Here is a 23994-nt window from a genome sequence, read left to right as displayed (position 1 = left end):
GAGAATTAAGAAACTGCAGGAGTAAAATGACCCTGATGGGAGTTGAATACAAGCTTAAACAGTAGTCAGGATGTAAGGTACAAATTACATCAGGAGATACAATCAGCATGTAAGAAAGGCAATGTTACAATGGCCATGGGGGATTTCAATCTGCAGGTAGACTGGGAAATCAGGTTGGTACTAGATCCCAAGAGAAGGAATGTGTAGAATGCCTGTGAGATGGCTTTTTAGAGCAGCTCATGATCGAGCCCCCGAGAGAAAAGAAAATTATGGATTTGGTAATGAAACAAATTTGATTAGGGAGCTCAAGGTGATGGAATCCCTAGGAGGTAGTGATCATAACATAATAGAATTCAACCTGCATTTTTAGAGGAAGAAATCAAAATCTGGTGTATTGGTATTACTGTTGAGTAAAGGTAACTATGGAGGGATGAGGGAGGATCAGGCTAAAGTTGAATTTTAAAGGGACCCTAGCAGGAATGACGGTGGAGCAGCAATGGCAGAAGTTTCTGGGAGTAATTTGGAAAATGCAGGGGCTTTAAGGCAAAGAGAAATAATGAGACAAAGGAAGTCGAAGACAGCATAAAGGCAAATGAAAAGGCATTATGAAATGGTAAAGATTAGCAGGAAGCTAGAGGATTGGGAAGCTTTAAAGAAAAAAACAGAAGGCAACTAAAAAAGCAATAAGGAAAGAAAACATGATAAATGAAGGTAAGCTAGCCAATAATATATAAGACGATGCCAAAAGATTTTTCAGATACATAAAAAGTAATCAGAGGCAAGAGTGAATATTGGACCGCGAGAAAATGATGCTGGAGAAGTAGTAATGGGAAACAAATAAATGGCAGATAAACTGAATATGTTTTTTTGTGTTAGCACAGTGGAAGGCACCAGCAACATGCCAGAAATTCAAGAGACAGGGAACAGAAGTGAATGCAGTCGCTATTATTACGGAAAAGGTGCTTGGGAAGTTGAAAGGTTAAAAGGTGGATAAGCCACCTGGACCAGATTGTACACACCCTGGGGTTCTGAAAGATATAGCTGTAGAGATTGTGAAGGCATCAGTAGTGATCTTTCAAGAATCAGTGATGGTTCCAGAGGACAGGAAAATCGTGAATGAAACTCCACTGTTTAACCATATAACCATATAACAATTACAGCACGGAAACAGGCCATCTCGGCCCTACAAGTCCGTGCCGAACAACTTTTTTCCCTTAGTCCCACCTGCCTGCACTCATACCATAACCCTCCATTCCCTTCTCATCCATATGCCTATCCAATTTATCCAATTTATTCAGTTTAAGGAGTGAAGCAAATAAAGGAAATTATATCCCATGAGGGCATAAACAGAATCTTTCCTTCATGGAATTTGTTATTTAGCACGATTAATCCTCACAAGTACAATTATATCTGGAAATTGAATTCCAAACAATTTACATGCAGCCTTTGTAAATTAGGGACCTGGTATAATCCTCTGTCCTTACTCTTCAATGGGCAGGTGAGTATCAATGAGGTGAGGGTTCAATTCAGGAACCTGACCCCAATATAGTGGGTAGCTCTTCAGCGGTTTATTTTCTGAGTGTACCTCTCTGGGGAGCTGTAGCATAGCGTTGACATATGTGATCTAGTGTCCAATATCATGATTGGCTGATTAATTTAAAATCTACCTTTTCTTCTGGGATTGAGAAAATATTCCCAACCTGCATCATTAACTTCTCTCACCTCCCCACTGTCTGCAGCTTTTGTTTCATTTTAACCACTAATGATGTTGTTTATTCAGTTTAATCTATGTGTACATTAACTTTATGGACTCGTGAGCCATTCTATGACTAATCACAACATACTCACCACCCCATTAATGTCTGAGCCTTTGTATTTATTTGTTCCTGCTGTTTTACTATGGATCTGTTCATTTTCCTTGTGTCTAGTCTGAATAGTATTCCATCCACTGACGTGAAACATTCAAAGCTGAAGCAAACAGGTGCTGAAGGATGTTCCTCAATAAATTCTTCCCTACTTACTGTGGATGTGAAGAACTTTAAAAGGAGCTGGAATGAAATATTGCAACAAAACCGTGAGAAATGGAAGGCACTGCATGCAAAAGGTTAGCAATACATTATGTCCTAGGAAATACATGTCTCTTTCATTTCATTTTATGTATTATGTGTAATGTACAGGAGAAAAGGCACAATGACTCACCTTTTCAATGAAACCACACCTAACTATTCTGTTCATGCAGGATCCACAACCGAGTGACCTCCTTGGCTAATTGGCATTTCAGTCAGTAGCCAGCTATCTGTCCTATTAATGCATTTATTTACATGTTCAAAGAGACTTGCCAAGATGTGAAAGTATTTTTCTGTAGATAGGAACATTGTGGGCATGGTCACTCATACTATGATTAGTTTAATTTAGTTTAGTTTAGACATATAGCATGGAAACAGGACCTTCGGCCCACCGAGTCCATACTGACCATCGATCACCCATTCACACTAGTTCTTTGTTATCCCACTTTCAAATCCATTCCCTACACTCGATGGGCAATTTACAGAGATGAATTAACCTACAAACCCATGTGTCTTTGGGCTGTAGGAGGGAACCAGAGTACCCAGAGTTGCTGCTGGAACCTTACTGGCTCTTGTTGTTATAAGTCTGGAAATGTTTGGTGTTTTCAGCAATTATTTCATGTGCTAAAGCTCCAGGGAAATTAGGCCAGCGCAATACCATAGAGGTAGCACTGTTCTCTGATAGCTCCCCGAGTGCTGTCTGTGTGGAGTTTGCACATTCTCCTGGTGACTGTAGTTTCCACCAGGTGTTCCAGTTCTTCCACATCCAGAGACATGCTGGTTAGTTGATTAGTTTCCGACTATAAATTGTAGAAAGGCTGCAAGAGAATCTGAAAGGAGTTAGTAGACAGATGAGAAGGAATAATTTACAGGGAAATAAGTAGGGGAGTGGGGTTACTATGTGAGCCAGCAGAGACTCTAGGAACTGAATGACCTTCTTTCCAAGAAGAAGATAATAAGAGTAAGATTTCTGATAAAAGCTATTGTTTTTAAGTTTGGATGCATTAGTAAGAAATCCAATATAATTTGGGATAATAGACCGAGGATGGACAAGGAAGGAGGTGGAGGTTGGGGGTGAGGGTTGCTGGAGAAAGACTTTCATGGGCCTGTCCCACTTAGGCGATTTTTCAGGCGACTGCTGGTGTCTGTCAAGTCGCAGGCAGTCGCCTGAAAAACTGGAGACTGTCAGAGTGGAACACACGCACGCACGCACGCACGCACGCACGCACGCACGTGCACGCACACACACACACACACACACACACACACACACACACACACACACACACACACACACACACACACACACATCACTTCCTTCACCAGCCCGTTATGCAGGTGGGGGACAGGGCAATTGGGGGAGCGGGGGAGCGCTGTCTGAATGAAATTCACACTGTGCAAAGCCAATGTGATACAGACACACACCGCGATGAATAGGAAGGTTGGCGCTGTAATTAAGACAGTGAAAGCACAGTTTACGGAAAGGGTCACGTAAGTCCTTTAAAAGGAGGAGGGGGGGGGGGAAGAGGCGGGAGAAGGAGTGGAGACAATTTTTAAGAAACCAAAGATACACCAGTCGGTTATCCTTTGTTCTGAAAACTACTACTTACATTTTTTTTTCCCCAATGAGCCAATTAAATTCACCGGTCAGCATCGGCTACAACCTACGAGAACCTACGAGAGCGTTCGAGATCCTGACAACCCACTACCACTGCATCTACGGCACGAGAATTCTCACTACTCTCCATGGCGATCAAATTCGCGACGACCATAATGAGGCCGCGACTAGTTCCCAGAAAGTGGGAACTCCTCACGACCATGAAGGCGATTACGGGGCAACCACCCGCGAACATGTGGCGACCCTGTGGTGTCCGCATAGTCTCCTGCAGTCGCCTAAAAAGTCACCTAAGTGGGACAAGCCCATCAGTAACAGACCTTATTTGGCCAACGTGCTCTGTTACAAGTTCACTGAATATCAGGAAGAAGGAACTCATTCCATGCACTTCCATTCTCAGGAGCGTCATGTTAACTTTATTCTTTACCAAACGAAGAAGTATTCTGCTCTGTAAGCAGCCTGCTGGAGTGTGATAGTAGGCTATGAATCATGACCCTTGCTTGGTGTTCTGATACCACTCACAATTAGTTTCTTCTTCAGGACTCCATGTGTGCTGCTGTATTTGAACCGCCAGCTCAATCCTAAAGGGGCTACTCACTCTAGTGATCAACTCATGAGCAATGTGATGCTATCACTGGAACTTCTGACATGTTTAAGCAAAGCAGATTTCTCTCAAGGAAGCGTGCTCTACTTGGTGGAATCAGTTTTAAAACATCGTACCCAATTACCTTTTTCATAACCTTCCCTTTATGTAGAGCTAAATCCAGCATTAGAAATCAGGCGGACTATTGGAGAAAACAATCTAAATAGTTCTTCTATCCTTCTACCAACTGTTACACTCTTTATCTTCCCATTGTCACTGACCACCATAACATTTGCTTGGATAAAATGCAGAAATGCAGCAACAAAATGAACATCCTAAATTGAATTAAAAAAGCAACAATGCATCTTTGTGCATTACCAAATAGTTTATCCTTTTTCTTCTTGTCAAAGTACCCCAATGGTTGGTGGAGACCTCAACATTCCTTGGGAATTGACCTCCAGCAGATCTAACCCAGTGGCCCAGCAACAGACAGCATGAGTGAGCAGTCTGGACTGATGTCGGACAAATAACAACCAGAGCATTGGTGAATTGGTTGGGCAAGGAGGTAGAATATTGGCAACCTGAATGAGAGCAGTAGATTTTTGCTTCATGGAAGCACCACCACAGTTGCCCACCCTACCTCCTCCAGTGTTGGGGAATGAGTGAGCAATCCTAGTAATTTACTGTCGGATTGATTGGTGAATCTATGTGGCATTCCCTTTACACAGACATATAATAGCAGATGAAGCTTACTTGAAAAGTCACCAACCAGAAGCACGGACTCTTGTTCCTCTCTAAATACTGTAGATGCTTCCTGGCATGCTGAGTACTTCCAAAACAATATCAGATTTCCAGTATCTGCAGGTGATTTTTAATCTTCAAGTTTACTTGGCAGCAATTTGAGGATCCTATGCTGCTTTTGGACATTGGAAACTGCTGTTTAAAGAGGCCACCAAAAATATTGGCCACCAAATGCTTCATACTTTGCACCATAGGTGCACAATGGAATTGGCTTCCCCTTCCATTCAGGAAAGGTGGCTCCAAGCTCTCACAAAGCCCTTTGTGCAAAGTTAGTGGCGGTCTACTCTGTGCACTTTGATGTTGAACACGGGATTTATGGAAGACATTTCAATTCACCATGTTTTATTGTACATATCTATCAGCCTCCTCCTGAAGCCTGCAAGTTAACATCCTCACACAGTATATCTACCTAACTGTTAAGATGTCCAAAAACATATAAACTCACCCACAACCTGCCTGTGTGTAGTGTAGTGGAACATCAGAATATTGTTTTTGAGCGAGTGTTTGATGAGGGTTTGGTTATTGGAGCCATTGCGGGGGCTAGTGGTGCATTTGCCTTTCAGGAAACAGCTTGCTAATTTTGTTGGCCAATTTCCAAACTGGATCTTTCTGCCAGCTATCAATAAGTCACATCTCGACCCATGTGGTCAAATTGCTCAATTCCATGTCTATTATAGCTGTCATAAAGCTGTAGAGCTGTATGGCACAGAATTAGGCCCTTTGGCCCAACTCATCTATGCCAACCAGGTTGCCTAAAATTACCTGAGATGTCCTTGTTCCTGAATCACTTGAGCAGGATAACTTTGCAACAAATTAACCCTTACTTGATTTAGGATGAGAAAAGTTTAGTAATTTTAATTTGCATTCAGCCAGGCTGTTAAAATTGTCATCAAATAATTAATTATCAACTAATATTTAATGAAAGGACAAATCCATTAGATTTAGAAACAAATTAAATAAAATTGCAAACCAAAATTTCCTCTGGAGTTACGACTATTTACTGTGCCCACTATCACATGAAGAATTTACTGTCAAATTACATCAGCCTCAACATATACAGTATAACGTGATGTCAAAAAATGTCAAAAAAGCTTTCATCAACTTAAATCTTGCATTGGATGCAAAAATGTGCAAAAATGTTATGAAATGCCTGTGTCTGGTCAAGCAATGAATGGCATATTAGTTGCTGCCAATAGAAAGCTGTGAGAAGAACACGAAGAGTCATCATGGGGACACAAGAGACTGAAGAAACTGGAATCTGGAGCAGAATGTAAACAGCTAGAAGAACTCGGGTGGGTCAAGTTGCATCTGTGTAGGCAAAAGTGACGTGTCAATGTTTGCTGTTCAGGACTGGGGTAGGGGAAGAGGAAATATGGCCGCTGTTTAGAAGTGGAACCAATTGGCAAATGGATCCAAGTGGGGAAGGGGTGGAAAAGGTGAAAAGAGAGCAAGAGAACCTGGAAAGGTTAGAGTGGGAAAAGAACATAGAAAGAAGGTGTGGGTTACCTGAAATTGGAAAATTTAATATTTGAATGTTCATGTTGGGTTACAGGTTACCCAAGTGAAATATGAGGTGTTGTTCTTCTAGTTTGTTTTAGTGAACATTAAGTCTGGGAGATTTTAGTTTCTTTGTTCATGAAACATAAGGGAAAAATGGCAAACAGCTACATCAAGTAATTACAGTAAGGCAGTAAAAGGAGTGTTGGTCTTTATGAAAGGATACGTGAGTTAGAAAGCCTTTCTAGAACTGCATTGGGTTTTGTTGAGACTATAGCCGGTGCACTGTTTACAGTTTTGCTCTCATTTAAAGAAGGATGTACAGGCTCAGTAGGTTATTGCTGGAATGAGAGGATCCTATGTGAAAAGATTAAGCACAGTGAATCTATTATCTGGAGTCTAAACGAATGACAGATGAATTAATTAAAACACAGGGCCATGACAGAACAGATGTTTTAAGGATATTTCACTTAGGCAAAAGGTCTAGATCTAGATGACATAGAAACATAGAAAATAGGTGCAGGAGTAGGCCATTCGGCCCTTCGAGCCTGCACCCGCCATTCAATATGATCATGGCTGATCATCCAACTCAGTATCCTGTACCTGCCTTCTCTTCATACCCCCTGATCACTTTAGCCACAAGGGCCACATCTAACTCCCTCTTAAATATAGCCAATGAACTGGCCTCAACTACCTTCTGCGGCAGAGAATTCCACAGCTTCACCACTCTCTGTGTAAAAAATGATTTTCTCACCTCTGCCCTTATCCTTAAACTGTGACCCCTTGTTCTGGACTTCCCCAACATCAGGAATAATCTTCCTGCATCTAGCCTGTCCAACCGCTTAAGAATTTTGTAAGTTTCTATAAGATCCCCCCTCAATCTTCTAAATTCTAGCGAGTGCAAGCTGAGTCTATCTAGTCTTTCTTCATATGAAAGTCCTGACATCCCAGGAATCAGTCTGAGGGATGTGACTTCCATGAGCTCTTTCGATGGCTGATCCATGTAACATATTCAAAGTGGGGATACATTTTTGGGGGAATTTAAAATAGGACAGTAAAGTACTAAAAGAAAATCTTACCAAATTTGTACAGAATGGTCAGACGTGGGCCATGTAGCTTGCTATATCCATTTGTTGTGTTCTGACCAGTGGAATATTGAGAGTTCCTAACCGTTTCCATGTGAGAGTTTGCTTTCTAAATTGCATTTTGAACTTTGATTATTAAATAAAAATGATTTGATGTATTAATCCACTGAAACCAATTTTATTCATGTGTTATTCACCCAACAGTGCACAACTTTAGACCCTGAGAAATGTAGGAAAGTTAAAAGTTAAAGGTAAATAATTGAGATATATGATTGGGAAGATAAAATTTAAAATGCACTGTTGATTTTAAGAATTTATCTGTAATAATCCAAAGTGATTCATCATGCAGTGTGAATAAAAACTCTCCAAATGGAATTTGGACTGGGGAGTCTGAAGATTGCAAATGTCCTAATGATGTTTCTTTGATTCGTTTAATTAGATGCCGAAGAAAAAGCCCAAAGAGAAGCTCAAGAAAAGGCTGAGCAGGAGCAGGAAGCACAAAAGAATGAAGATACAGAACAACATCACGATAACAAAGAACAGACAGTTGAACAGGAAAAGAGCAGTGATGAAGAAAAACAAGCGGAAAATAATTTCACCAACATAAATCCTGTTCATACCACCAGTAAAGATGACAAGTCTAATGAGGAGGAAAGTCATTCTGAAGTAGAGGAAAACACTGAAAATGGAGCTGCTGAAGGGAGAGCACAGCTTATACGGATTGGTAATTCAAGCCTCATTACATTCATTTGTGTGTTCAATGTCTTACCAACAGTAATTCTGACACTTCCTATCTGTGCCCGTATACCATGGTATTTGCAATAGAGGGAAATGCCATTCATACTGTTGTATTTGTTCCTGCACTGGGACAATGCAGAACTATTCCGCTTTCCATGCTCATATTTCATTTCTGATATTGGGGCAAGGACTTTCTTTAATCTTTTTTAATAACTTGTCTTGGGTATAGTGAAGATATTTTCAAGATTTTGCAGCGCTGAAAGCAATTAAAAAGTGCAAAGGTTTGCACCCTTCAGAAATCTGGATCTGAGTCAATTGGTGAAATATTGCAGATGAAATTAATGCAGATTGTTAACATTCAACTGTCTGTCAGCTTCATTTCTTCATGGATTTATAACAACACATTTAAAATATGCACAGGATATTTGATAATGGATTGCATGTACTAGACTTCATTAATGACTGGTAGAGAATACAAATATATTTTTGGATTCTAAATTCTCTCGAGTTTTGCTGATGAAAACTTTGAAATGAGGTGCAAGTTAGATCAGAAAGTGTTGTTTAATTGAAACTGTTAAGGACTTTTTGACTTGCCTTAGAGGAGTAGATTGATTGGATTGATTTGTGCGTTGAGAAGGCTGAAAAAGGATTGATGAGAATGAACATACCTTTTATCTAATTAAAATCTGAGAGCACCACTGCTCTACAGTTTCTGGACATCATGATTGCTCAATATATTTTCACTGCTGGCTTCATGTAGTTATTTGAAGGTACTTGCCCAACAATGTGATCACTTTCTATTTCGTTCTTTATTTGTGAACCTCATTTAATTATCAATTTACTTCGGAGTCACGTGAGTGACTACGTCAAAAAGCCCGCCAGCCAGCATGCACATCAATACGTCTAACGTATGGCGCACGACTGGCTGGGAGGTGCATCGCTCCTCCAACGGTAAGTTTAAAAGCCCTACAGGTACGTTTTAAACTTATTCGGTTTGTTTTGTTCGGTAAAATCTTGATTACAGAGTTTCAAGTTCGAACTATCATGGAGAAATCCAGGGCGAAGTCCAGACGGGCCGCGGGGAAACCAGCTACAGAGGACCGCGGGAGTGCGGATAGCGGGCGGCCGTCGATTTCGCCATCCGAGTCGCTGACAGCGACTTCAGACTTGGTGCCTGTCCAAAGCACCTTGGCAACTCCGAAAGGGGGGAAAGCCAAGAAAAAGTCTGACAGGCCTGTTTACTCAGACGAGTCAGGCCAGGAGGATTCGCCTCCTACAATGGATAGCGTCTTCGGGCGTTTATCATGGATGGAGCACCTTATGGAAAGGATGCTCCATCATGATATGCTCCAGGAAACGGAGTTATATTAGCGTGGGTCTCCTCGGGGGCCCACGGCAGCGCCTGGTCCAGGGCTGCATAATGTCTCCCTCCCTGAGGACAAGGGGTCACAGTTTAAGGATAAAGGGGAAATCCTTTAGGACCGAGATGAGAAAAACATTTTTCACACAGAGAGTGGTGAATCTCTGGAACTCTCTGCCACAGAAGGTAGTTGAGGCCAGTTCATTGGGAGTTAGATGTGGCCCTTGTGGCTAAAGGGATCAGGGGGTATGGAGAGAAGGCAGGTACAGAATACTGAGTTAGATGATCAGCCATGATCATATTGAATGGCGGTGCAGGCTCGAAGGGCCGAATGGCCTACTTCTGCACCTATTTTCTATGTTTCTATGTACGGGGTCAGTTTTGGACTGACTCGGAATTTGGAGGTATGTCCGGGGAGCATACCAGAAGGCACGAGGTGCGTGAAGCACAAGAATTGCCTGCCATGGCATCAAAGTTTGCGATACCCTCGCAAATAGGGGAGCCGCTGCAAGAGGAACTAGCTGCGAGCATTAATTACCTCACATCGCACCAGCTCCAGGAACAGGTAATTGTGGAAACATCTGCAAAGTACCACACACCTGAAAATTGTGCTTCACTGAACATGCCAGCTGTGAACTGCTCCATCTGGGGATATATTGGAGGCCCTGAAATTGCTGGCTTCAGGCATTACGGCGTTTGCCAGGTCTGCGGATAGGGGTCCTTTGTCAGATGTACAACAGGATGCCCTGGCATTAATGTGCAACGCACATTTTGAAATTAACTGTTTTCGCAAGAATGCCATCCGACCTGTCCTGAACCCCAAGTTTGCGGGATTGTGCAGGGCCAGCAATGTACAGCCACCGAAACTTCTGTTCGGAGAAGATCTGCCGAAACAGGTTAAGGACCTGGATGAAGAAGCGAAAGCTGTCGGGCTGATAAAGGCTCCATCGACAAGCAGAGCTTCACAATTCCGGCGGCAGCACCCATACGCTTCCGTCAGCAGTGAGCGGTTCGCTGAAGCTGGCGGCAGCTCGAAGGCCGAATTTTCTGGGCAGTGGTCTTTTTTAGGCCAAGGCCCAGGCCGGCCCTCATTGAAAATGCGTAATGCGCGTACTCCAGCACTACCCCCCAAACATCAGGGGTGGAAATAGAAACCATAAAACCACCGGTAACCATGGAGGTAGGTGGGTCTGGTTCTCTCCAGAACATGAGGTGTGTGGACCAGTTACAAGTTGGTGGGAGATTACACTTGTTTTTGAATGAATAGCGTTGGATAACATCAAATCTGTTTATACTGCACAGTATAGCAGGGTTCTAAATCGAATTCCTTCCCAATTCATTGCCACCTACAGAGCATACACCAAGTCGGACATTTGTTCATTCACAACAGGAAGGTTTGGATGTAAGCTGAAATTCAAACGTTATATACAAAAGGGGTAATTGAGAAGTCGAGTCATGAGCCTCACCAATTCGTTTCTAATATATTTACAAGACAAAAGAAAGATGGAGGATGCCGAATCATCCTTGATTTGACTCAACAACTCTTTTGTGCAGTATAGACATTTAAAAATGGAAAACTTCGTTACTGCCAAATAACTGATTTCCAAAGGATGCTTTATGGCATGCATCAATCTCAAAGATGCATACTATTCGGTACCCATTCAAAGGAATCACCGGAGATATTTGAAGTTTAGCTGGATGGGGCAACTGTGGCAGTTTAAAGCGCTGCCCAATGAGTTAACTTCAGCCCCCAGATTATTTACCAAATTATTGAGACCGGTACTTGGGCTACTTAGAGCTCAAAATCATATTGTTATGGCATACTTGGATGATATCCTAATTATAGGGAAAACTCTGAAATTAGCTAAATTAGCTGTTTCAGCCACCAAACTCATGTTTGAGAGATTGGGGTTTCTCATCCATCCAGTTAAATCCAAGTTGATACCATCTAGAGTTATTGATTATTTGGGATTTACCATTAACTCTATTCACATGTCTGTGACTCTGCCCTGGGGCAAGAGATTAGAATTAATAGAAGCCTGTAACAACCTTGTTGTTATGGAACAACCATCTATTCGACAAGTAGACAGTGTAATTGGCAAATTAGTGGCTGCTTTTCCAGCTGCACAGTTTTGGGCCTTTGCATTATCAGAATTTATAACGTGCAAAGGAGCAAGCACTCAAATACCATGTAGGTCATTTTAACAGACCTCTGCGGTTACCAGCTGAAGCTATTTCTGAGTTACAATGGTGAATGACCAATATTCGGCATTGCTCCAGTAACATTTTGGTCAGCAAGCCTTCAGTTATATTACAAACTGATGCTAGTGCTCAACGATGGGGAGCTACTAATACCATCTCTAGTTGCGGTGGCAGATGGGGTGTGCATGAGTCATCAATTCTTCAGTTACATGGTATTAACTACTTAGAGATGCTGGGAGCATTCTATGGGTTGAAGGCTTATTGTGGGAATATGCATCATCTGCATGTTCAACTACAGATTGACAACACTACAGCGGTGGCATATATTAATCACATGGGTGGAATCAAGTCAGTATCCTGTGATAAATTGGCTAACCTTATTTGACACTGGTGTATTGCAAGAAGCATTTGGATTTCAGCTACCTACTTGCCAGGTAGATTTAATTTGGTGGCGGACACCAGGTCACGAAAATTTAATGACAACACAGAATGGATGTTGGATCATAAAGTATTTAACGACATTGTTGCTCGGTATGGAAAGCCGGATATCGATTTGTTCGCATCCAGGCTCAATCACCAGTTACCGAAGTATGTTGCATGGGAACCAGACCCAGGGGCAGTGGCGATAAATGCATTCTCGCTACACTGGGGAAGAATGTTCTTCAATTCATTCCCTCCATTTTGCCTCATCAGTCGATGCTTGCAAAAAATCCAGCAAGACTCCGCTTCAGGCATTTTGGTAGTTCCTGACTGGCCTACACAGCCATGGTTCCCACTGATATTGGGAATGATATCAGAGCCTTTTATGGCCATCCCCAAACGCAGAAATCTGCTGGTTCATCCTGTGACTGGGGAGGGCCATCCGCTGCATGATCGAATCAATTTGTTGCTTTGCAGACTTTGAGAAGACCTTTCCTGGGGCTCGGACTGTCAGATCGAACTGTGGACATGATCACTGCGGCTTGGAGGGATAGCACCAAGAAGCAGTACATCTCCTATATCAAGAGATGGGAAGCGTTCTGTTTGCAGTCCAACATAACGTATGACACGGCAAGTATAACTGATGTCTTGGAATTCCTCTCAAAACTATTCTTTGACGAGAGACTGAGTTATAGTGCCATTAATTGTGCAGAAGTGCCTTGTCGTCATACTTGTTGCTGGGATCGGGACACCACTCTGTCGGGTCTCGCCCGCTGATATCCAGGTTTATTAAGGGTGTCTTCAACACAAATCCCCCCAGGCCAAGGTGATATGGGATGTTAACATTGTGCTGACGCTGCTTCGCCGGTGGGCTCCAGCTACATCCCTGTCCTTGGTCAAACTCACTTATAAAGTGGTTATGCTCATGGCGCTGGTTTCGGCGCAATGGGTCCAGTCGTTGCATAAACTGCGACTGGACAGAATGGTTACATCTGCCAATAAAATAACATTTTATGTTTATGACTTAGTCAAGCAGAGCAGGCCAGGGGTGTCAGATCTCAAACTAGAGTTTATGGCATACCCCATGGACCCTCGGTTGTGTGTGGTCACCAGGTGGTTAAGACGTGTTTTGGCTTGTGCAGGAGTGGACACGGATATTTTTAAATCTCACTCCACCAGGGCTGCAACAACATCAGAAGCGAGGGTTATGGAGGTTCCGCTGGACCACATCCTAACGGCTGCAGGATGGTCAAATGAGCGAACATTCCAAATTTTATATTACAAACCCATTGCCAGGCCGGGGTTGTTTGCCAACTCAATTTTAAGTTCTGTTTTATAGTTTACTCCCGGATAAGAGGAGTCACTATTATTGTTTATTAAAAAGCATCAGCATGTTTTAAATCTATGTAATGTCTGAATGCATTGTTATTTTCACTCATCTTTGGTCAACTGATGCAGTGTGTTGCATGGACTTGTGTTCACGGCATGAAATCACAGAGCTTTGAAATCTTCACGTAGTCACTCACGTGCCTCCGAAGTAAAATAGGAAGTTTAAACGAGAACTTACCAGTTTGAAGTTTGATCTTTATTTTATGAGGAGTTACGATGAGGGATTACGTGTCCTCCGCTCCCAATCCTCTTCTCATAAAGGTCAGCTTGTAGCGGCCTGGACGAGGTCAGGAAAAGGCCAGACGCCAGGCGGGTTCAAACAGTAGTCTTTTAATCCCTACAGTGAGAGTACACCACACACCTCGAGAGCACAAAACCCAGGGTGGTCTGGAAACCCCGTGGCAGACCCTGCCCCTCAATCGGCGAGGGGGATGATCCAAGGAGTTGCCTACCCCCCAGGGACCGCCACAGGACCCCCCCCAAGTACCCGAGGCACGAAACGGACAGGAGGGCCATCCTGGGTGCACACCATGCCCGGCACCGGAACAGGCAACTGACCAACAGGTGCAGGGGATGGAATAGTCAGAGAAGGAGGTACCCTAGAAGGAGGCACCGGCTGATCAATGTCAATATGTGCTGGCTTCAGCCGCGCAACCGAAACAGTCTCATGCCGACCCCCCATGTCCAGGACGAAAGTGGACGAGCCATGTTCCAGGAACCGGAAGGGACCTTCGTTCTGCCGCTGGAAACCCCGTGGCAGACCAACGCCCCGTCCCTCAATCGGCGAGGGGGATGATCCAAGGAGTGGCCTACCCCCCAGGGACCGCCACAAGCTGGTAGTTCTAGTTTCTCGAATCTTCCTATAATCAGTTCAACAACTGTTATCTGTGATTTCACACCGCTACTTTGAAGGTTGACGCGCATGCGAGCTGGCGGGCTTCATCACGTAATCCCTCATCGTAACTCCTCATAAAATAAAGATCAAACTTCAAACTGGTAAGTTCTCATTTAATCTTCCTATTTTAGCATAATGTTTTTCTCAGGAGTCAGATTTTTCTTTTTACATTTTCTTTAACAGCAACTTTGTCAATTTACAGCATAGAGCAGCATCTCTGGTTCACTGCATCCATGACAACTTTTTTGCCTATCTGCACCAATTCTTTTTGCCCACATAAGGAAACTATCCTTCCGTACCTTGCTTATTTAAGTGTCTGTCAAAAACCCTAAATAAAGTAACTGCATCTGATTCCACTACCTCCTAGGGGAAATATGTTCCAAATATCAACCTTTCTCCATAAAAACAAACATATCCGGTAAACCTCATTTAAAATTCCTTCCCCTCACTTTAAACCCATGCCCTCTTGATCTTGAACCAACTTTCCCAACTTAACCTCAATGTTAAATAATTTGATGATATAATTGCTATCAATTCACGCAATTTGTCAAGTTGAGCATCACTCAAAATGAACCTTTATGAGGGATTTCTTGTGACCCATTATTTCTGATATCAAGCACTCTAAACAAACTGGATTGTTACTCTTTGTGAGAGATCTAATACCTGAGAAAAATCATGTTAGAGGTAATGTTGAATCTCCTTGCATCACACAAGATGTAATACATTTATTTAATATGGTATATAATCATTTAACCATATAACCATATAACAATTACAGCACGGAAACAGGCCATCTCGACCCTTCTAGTCCGTGCCGAACACGTATTCTCCCCTAGTCCCATATACCTGTGCTCAGACCATAACCCTCCATTCCTTTCCCGTCCATATAACTATCCAATTTATTTTTAAATGATAAAAACGAACCTGCCTCCACCACCTTCACTGGAAGCTCATTCCACACAGCCACCACTCTCTGAGTAAAGAAGTTCCCCCTCATGCCTAAACTTCAGTCCCTTAATTCTCAAGTCATGTCCCCTTGTTTGAATCTTCCCTACTCTCAGTGGGAAAAGCTTATCCACGTCAACTCTGTCTATCCCTCTCATCATTTTAAAGAGCTCTATCAAGTCCCCCCTTAACCTTCTGCGCTCCAAAGAATAAAGACTAACTTGTTCAACCTCTCTCTGTAACTTAGTTGCTGAAACCCAGGCAACATTCTAGTAAATCTCCTCTGTACTCTCTCTATTTTGTTGACATCCTTCCTATAATTAGGCAACAAAAATTGTACCCCATACTCCAGAATTGGCCTCACCAATGCATTGTACAATTTTAACATTACATCCCAACTTCTATACTCAATGCTCTGATTTATAAAGGCCAGCACACCAAAAGCTTTCTTTACCACCCTATCTACATGAGATTCCACTTTCAGGGAACTGTGCACAGTTATTCCCAGATCCCTCTGTTCACCTGCATTCTTCAATTCCCTACCATTTACCATGTACGTCCTATTCTGATTTGTCCTGCCAAGATGTAGCACCTCACACTTATCAGCATTAAACTCCATCTACCATCTTTCAGTCCACTCTTCCAACTGGCATAAATCTCTCTGTAGACTTTGAAAATCTACTTCATTATCCACAACCCCACCTATCTTAGTATCATCTGCATACTTACTAATCCAATTTACCACACCATCATCCAGATCATTGATGTACATGACAAACAACAGTGGACCCAACACATATTCCTGTGGCACCCCACTAGTCACTGGCCTCCAACCTGACAAACAACCATCCACCATTACTCTCTGGCATCTCCCATTCAGCCACTGTTGAATCCATCTTGCTACTCCACCATTAATACCCAACCATTGAACCTTCTTAATCAACCTTCCATGAGGAAGCATTGTCAAATGGCCTTACTGAAGTCCATATATACAACATCCACTGCTTTACCCTCATCAATTTCCCAAGTAACCTCTTCAAAAAATTCAAGAAGATTAGTCAAACATGACCTTCCAGGCACAAATCCATGTTGACTGTTCCTAATCAGACCCTGTTTATCCAGATGCTTATATATATTATCTCTAAGTATCCTTTCCATTAATTTGCCCACCACTGACGTCAAACTAACAGGTCTATAATTGGCTAGGTTTACTCTTAGACCCCTTTTTAAACAATGGAACAACATGCGCAGTACGCCAAACCTCCGGCACTATTCCCGTTTCTAATGACATTTGAAATATTTCTGTCATAGCCCCTGCTATTTCTACACTAACTTCCCTCAATGTCCTAGGGAATATCCTGTCCGGACCTGGAGACTTATCCACTTTTATATTTCTCAAAAGTGTCAGTACTTCCTCTTCTTTGAATCTCATAGTTTCCATAGCTACTCTACTTGTTTCCCTTACCTCACATAATTCAATATCCTTCTCCTTGGTGAATACCGAAGAAAAGAAATTGTTCAATATCTCCCCCATCTCTTTTGGCTCTGCAGATAGCTGTCCACTCTGACTCTCTAATGGACCAATTTTATCCCTCGTTATCCTTTTGCTATTAATATAGCTGTAGAAACCCTTTGGGTTTACTTTCACCTTACTTGCCAAAGCAACCTCATATCTTCTTTTAGCTTTTCTAATTTCTTTCTTAAGATTCTTTTTACATTCTTTATACTCCTCAAGCACCTCATTTACTCCATGCTGCCTATAATTATTGTAGATCTCACTCTTTTTCCGAACCGTGTCCAATTTCCCTTGAAAACCATGGCTCTTTCCGATTTTTACTATTTCCTTTCAACCATTTATCATGTCAGTGATCAGGTTACAAAGCAAAATTGAGCAGCATTGCTGGCAACAAAGCAGTCTTCTCTGACAAGCTTAATGCATTCTATGCTTGTTTTGAAGAAAAGGTCAATCGAACAACAGCACCTGCTTTGACAGCCTTGGGTGCATCGGTACGTTGCAGATATCAGATTGGTCACAGAAGTGCCTGATCTGGATGGAATCCCCAGCTGTGTTTTCAAAATATGCATGAACCAGCTGGCAGGAGTATTTGTGGACATCTTTAACCTACGTCAGACTGTAGGCACCACCTGCTTTAAGAAGACATCTATCATTCTGGTGCCGATGAAATACTAGGTACAGTGCCTTAATAACTATTTGCCTGTGGCTCTGACATCCACTGTCATTAAGTGCTTTGAGAGGCTGGTCATGACATACATCAACTCCAGCCTTCCACGGAGATGTCATCTATCTGGCCCTACACTTACCCATGAAGCATCTGATTAACAAGTACACCAACATCAGATATGACGATCTGAGTTACTTTCACTTTGTAGCCTTCACCAACATCAGATGCCTGTTTATTGACTTTAGCTTTAAATACCATAATTTCAAACAAACTAATCTCCATCACTTAGACCTAGGACTCAGCGTCCCCCCCCCCCCCCCCCCCCCCCACTACCTCAAACAAAATGTGTTTGTCATTATCAGTGATGTTGGTCAACCCTCAGTTGTCGAAATGGCAAAAAGCTAACGTGCCAAAGCTTGTTCATGGCTTTGCACTACTTGACATCCATAGGCATGTCAGGCATATGTTTCAGGAAGTTGCGATCTACTTAGGCTTTGCACTAATGGTGGGAAAATTAATATGACCATTAAAGGAAAATCTTGGAAGCAAGAATTTTTAATGTTTTTTTAAAACTACAGAATAACCCTGTATTCAAAGATAGGCATTCCATCTTTGCAGCGTCAGCTTTCTTCAGTGACGACCTGTTAGTTTCTCATTATCTATGCTATAAGCAAGGAAAAATAACTTGAAAGCAATTGTAGAAAAGCTCATGAAGTTTTGATCTAAGCCATCACATATGTAGTTCTTGTGAAATGTGATAACTATATATGCAAACAAGTAATGCCATTTGACATTCAGCCATTTGAAGTAACTGTCACACTAAGATCTTAAATCACAGCATCACACAAAGCGCACAAAACATATCAATCGTCAAACACGCAAGACACTACCCACGATCACTTATTATGAATGGAGAACTTCAAGATCACTCAAGTAACTGAAGAACTCCAGATGAATATAACCCTCAACTTCTCACGCATTCACTGTCACAAGAGTAGAAACCAGTCTCATATCCAAGTGATGTCATAATAAGGATATAGAAGGTCAAATCAAATCAAGTTTATTATCTTATACATAAGTATGGTGAGGCATGACTACAATGAAAATCTTGTTTGCAGCAGCACCACAGGCACGATGATTCAGACAACACATAAAATCATAAATCTCTATACTTATAAAACTCTGATCTTGGATGTGTGTGTGTGTGTGTGTGTGTGTGTGTGTGTGTGTGTGTGTGTGTGTGATGTCCGTGTGCGTTTCACATCTCCTCGAAAACATGGCGCGCTAACAGTGAAATTTATACATATTTCGATAGAGGTTTATGCCATGATGTAAAAAAATCGGCTTATCTGAAAATTTCATGCATTATATCTTGAGTTATTTATGAAAATGTTCACAAATCTCAAATAACTTAGAAAATAAATGACATGGATCTGACTGCCTGCCTCTGCTCGCGCTGCAAGTGACGTCACCCCTGTTCTGTCTTCTGTACTTCTTGGCTTCTTAACTTTTACTTCTTCAAATTTGTCACTTAGCGTTTTTAAACTGCTGCTCAGGTCGTGCTGTGCGCTCCGCTGGGTTCCTTGAAGTTCTAGAACATGGCGGCGGCGTTCGTTATCGTCGCGCAGGTGAGGGCGCGGGGCAGCATGATGGGAAGGTGGCCGTGGTGGCCATTACTCCCTTTGGGAGAGGCCATCTATGGAGACCTGCGATTCCTCCATCGATCGCAGGGACTCAGGGAATCGTGACGTCTTTTCCTCGCTGGTGATCCTGATCCCACCTGACGATCTCTGGCCATCATGGGGGACAACCTCCTCTCCGTCTCCGTCTGTCACGCGGGTTGGAGGGCTGCCCCTTACGGAAGCCAAGGCCGACCCTCCGCTTTTTTTGACCATCCTCAGATCGCGCCCGCCCGCGGCCTCCCTCAAGTCTCTGCTGCCCGCTCGCCATGGGCCCCGCAGCCCGCTCGCCGTGGGTCCCAAAGCCCGCTCGCCGTGTGCCCCGCAGCCAGTTCGCTCGCAGCCCTCCCGGCTCCCCTCCGCTTCTCCCCCCTCCTCCTCTCCACCCCCTCCTCCTCTCCCCCCTCCTCCTCTCCCCCCTCTCCCCCTCTCCTCTCCCCCTCCTCTCTCCCCCTCCTCTCTCCCCCCTCCTCTCTCCCCCTTCTCTCCCCACTCCTCTCTTCCCTCTGCTCTCTCTTCCCCACTCCCCCCTCCCTCCCCCCCTCTCCCCCTCCCCTCCCCTCTCTACCCCCCCCCTCTCCACCCTCCCCTCCCCCTTCTACTCTCTCCACCCTCCTCTCTCTCCCCCCTCCGCCCTCTCTCCTCCTCCTCTCTCTCCCCCTTCCCCCTCTCTCCCCCTTCCCCCCTCTCTCCCCCTCCTCTCTCTCTCTCCCCCTCCCCCCTCTGCCCCCCACTCACTCCCCTCTACCCTCCCCCTCTCCCCACCCCTCAACCTCCCTCCTCCTCCCTTTACCCCCCTCTCCCCCCACTAAGATATACTAAGATCTGTAGTTTAGGATCGACTAGGCTTATATTCACTGGAATTTAGAAGGATGAGAGGGAATCTTATAGAAACATATCAAATTCTTAAGGGATTGGACAGGCTAGATGCAGGAAAAAAATTCCTGATGTTGGGGGAGTCCAGAACCAGGGGTCACAGTTTCAGAATAAAGGGTAGGCCATTTAGGACTGAGATGACTAAAACTTTTTCACCCTGATAGTTGTGAATCTGCCACAAAAGGCTTTGGAGGCCAATTCTCTAGATGTTTTCAAGAGAGAATTAGTTATAGCCCTTGGGGCTAACGGGATCAAGGGATATGGGGAGAAAGCAGGAACGGGGTACTGATTTTGGATGAACAGCCATGAACATATGGAATGGTGGTGCTGACTCAAAGGACTGAATGGCTTACTCTTGCACCTATTTTCTATGTTTTTATGTATTCAACAACATGTTGAATCTCGTTCAACTTCTAAAACAATGTCTTTGTGGTTATATCTAAGTGCTGCATTTGCTTTGAAGGGTTGGTTCATGGAAACACTTCAAAAGCATCAATAAACAGGAAGATAAGGAGAAAAAATGGAAGTCTAGGAATGCAGAATCTACCTTTTCGGTTAAGGCATATGTGAAAGGGATGGAGTGTTCTTATGGTATTCTTTGTGATTATCAATGATGTTAGTCAATTCCCAATTGTAGAAATTGTAATTTTCATGCTGCCCAGCATTCCCCAAACAGTGACGATGGACAACAGCCTGGCATTTAACTGTGTTGATTTCACGAAGTGGTTGCTTGAGTGCTTTGAAAATTACATTTTTTGTGGAGCTTTGAAATGTTTGTTCCCACGTTAATGATGAAATACACATAACGTTCTAAGACATAGAGACATGGTTGCCTCATTCTTATCTTGTATCCTGCTGCATATACATGAACCTATACATTACCATATTTTCCTTTGCTTTCGAAAGGAATTACCATTGCTTTTCCTTTCAGCCCAGTTAATAATGGCTACTAACACTGCAGGGTTTTTAATTCACAGGCTGATCTGTATGTGCACTAAAATGTGAATTAAATGCCACAGTGCTGGATGCAGATGTATATAAATCCTGAAGCCACAAGAGACTGCAGATGCTGGAATCTTGAGCAAAAACTAAACTGCTGGAGTAACTCAGCAGGTCAGGCAGCATCTGGAGGCAAATGGCCAGTCTGAACAAAGGCCACAGACTAAAACATTGCCTGTCCATTTCCCTCAACCTATGTTGCCTGACCTCCTTAATGGCCTGCCCCACTGTATGAGGTAATTCAAGAGTTCTCCCGAGTTTCCCTTGATTCGAACTCGGAGAATTAAGGTAATAGCCACTCGTAGGTACTCGGGGTTCTCGTGGACATTTTTCAACATGTTGAAATATCTTCACGAGCTTACCGCGTTTCCCGAGTACCTGCCGTTAGCGTTACGAGCCGCTAAGAGATGCCCCGAACTCCGACGTACCCGCTACGTACATTCTACGTACTTACCACGAGCTTGATTTTTTTTTAAACTCGGGAGAGCTCTTGAATTACCTCGTACAGTGGGACAGGCCCTTTAATTCCTCCAACAAAATGTAATTTTTTGCATAAATCTCTGTAAATTGAAGAATGGATTGGTAACATGTGGGATACTGGGACTCAACAACAGCTTATAAAAGCAGGGATATTATGCTGAACCTGTACAGGACAATTGGAGTACTGCTTCCAATCCACAGTCTTGAGGCAGTCCAATCCACAGTCTGTGAGGGTCCTAGAGAGTGTGCAGAAAATATTGACTTGAATGATTCCGGTGAAGAGAAATTTTAGCTATAAGGCTGGCCTGGAGAAGATGGAGCAAAGAATGTTGAGAGGAGATTTGAGAAAAACACAAAGTGTTGGAGGGACCTAGCGAGTCGGGCAGCAACTGTGGAGGCAATGAACACATGATGTTTTGGGTTGGGTCCTTTCTTCAGATTGATGGAGTGGGGAATAGAAAGCTTGAAAAGAGAGCTAGACCTAGGCAGCTAGACAAACCCTGGCAAGTGATAGGTGGACACACGTGAGGAAGGATGATTGATGGATGGATGGATGGATGGATGGATGGATGGATGGATGGATGGATGGGGTAAGTGCCAAAGGTTAGAGGTGAAAAGGAGATAAAAGGGAATCAGATGAGGAGGGAAGAGGAGGAGAAGCTGGAGGGAGGGATATGGATGGAAGGGGGCATGAGGAACAGGTGAACAGTGGAAAGAAAAAAGGAAATGGGAACTTCGGTATCGGAGTGTGGGAAGGAAGGGAAAGGAGCAAAGTGACAGGTTGGGGGATGGGCGGGGTAGGAGATGGTGGGAGGCATGTGTGCGTGGGGATGAAGAGCACGGGAAAGAAAGAGGCGGTGGATGGGTATGAGGGGGGAAAGATTTGATGGTGGAATTTATAATAAAAAAGCACAATGAAGCCGTTCCAATTGAGAATAATTTGAAGATCAGGTGACACAATATTAATATTTTGGGCCAAAGACGCTAGTGTGTAATAAAACCGTTTTGATTCAGAGAGTAGTTGTAAGCTGAAATTCTGATAGAAACAGCGTTAGTTATTACCTTCAAAAGGAAATTGGATAGGGTTTTGAGAGAGAATAATTGGCAGTGGGATTTCACTGTACAAGGAGGTGGCATTGACCCAAAGGGCCAGATGGAGGACACCTGTGCCATAACCATTGCATCATTAAATCTCGGTGAATTGATTTAGCAACCTACATCCATATAAATGTTCTAATGTTGTAGTGATGTTCTACGTTTTTAATTTAGGTGAGGGAAGAAATGCCAATGCAAAGCCAGAAGAACATGAGGATACCGGTGGGAGAAGTAACCAGTGGGCAACACAAGGTAGGCGTGCGTTTCTGCATATTATCTAGAGTCATCATCTATTCCAACACTATATAACCCATGTGTAGGAAGGAACTGCAGATGCTGGTTTAAACCAAAGATATACACAAAATGCTGGATTAACTCAGCGGGACAGGCAGTATCTCTGGAGAGAAGGAATGGGGGACGTTTCAGGTCGAGACCCGAAGAAGGATCTGAAGAAGGGTCTCATCCCGAAAAGTCACCCATTCCTTCTCTCCAGAGATGCTGCCTGCCCCTCTGACATTTTGTGTCTATCTTCACTATATAACCCATGTTCTGTAACTCAAGAAATGCATTTTGAATGTACAAGACATACATAGATGGCCAGGGCCATCAAACAGGATTTTATCTCTACAAGGACTATTAGTGCTTCTTACCTGTACTGTCACAGACATTTAGAACTGCAACAGGTAAATTAGTGAAAGACGCAGTCAAGCACATTTAAGATCAAGTCACAGTTACATGCCGAAAGATGGATCTTTAGCCAGAGAACAATTAACCTACTGAAAAGTGTTTTCAGCTTGTGCAATAACTATTCACTTGTTGAACTTCTTTAAATGAGAGTTGGGATCATTTCAAAGCATCTTGCACAGTATTACAATTGAATGAGCCTAATAAATGAATCAGAAATTCTTAACCTGCCCATCACTGGTGCACCAAAATATTTGGTGCAACAAAGATTTGGTTCATTACCAATCAAATCATTTAAAATTTAAAATCAAATTTCTAAATCATTAAATATGACTGAATCAGAAATTTAGTCAGTAAATAAAATGATGACCAAATAAACAGCATTGAAAAGAACAATTATTC

General features: G+C 43.1%; 1 protein-coding gene across 1 annotated transcript in view; it reads left to right on the top strand.

Annotated features, from left to right (window-relative positions):
* The window catches only part of pde1c (phosphodiesterase 1C), a 267349-nt gene that overhangs the window by 205282 nt on the left and 38073 nt on the right, over positions 1–23994 (top strand). Inside the window, 3 exon segments of the mRNA XM_033020269.1 lie at positions 1929–2104; positions 8087–8371; positions 23083–23160. Of these exon segments, the coding sequence (XP_032876160.1) occupies positions 1929–2104; positions 8087–8371; positions 23083–23160 (539 nt within the window).

The sequence above is a fragment of the Amblyraja radiata genome, chromosome 4 (genome assembly GCF_010909765.2).
Source record: "Amblyraja radiata isolate CabotCenter1 chromosome 4, sAmbRad1.1.pri, whole genome shotgun sequence".
NCBI lineage: Eukaryota > Metazoa > Chordata > Chondrichthyes > Rajiformes > Rajidae > Amblyraja > Amblyraja radiata.
Note: the sequence above shows the minus strand (reverse complement) of the source record. Positions and strands in the feature narration are given on the sequence as shown.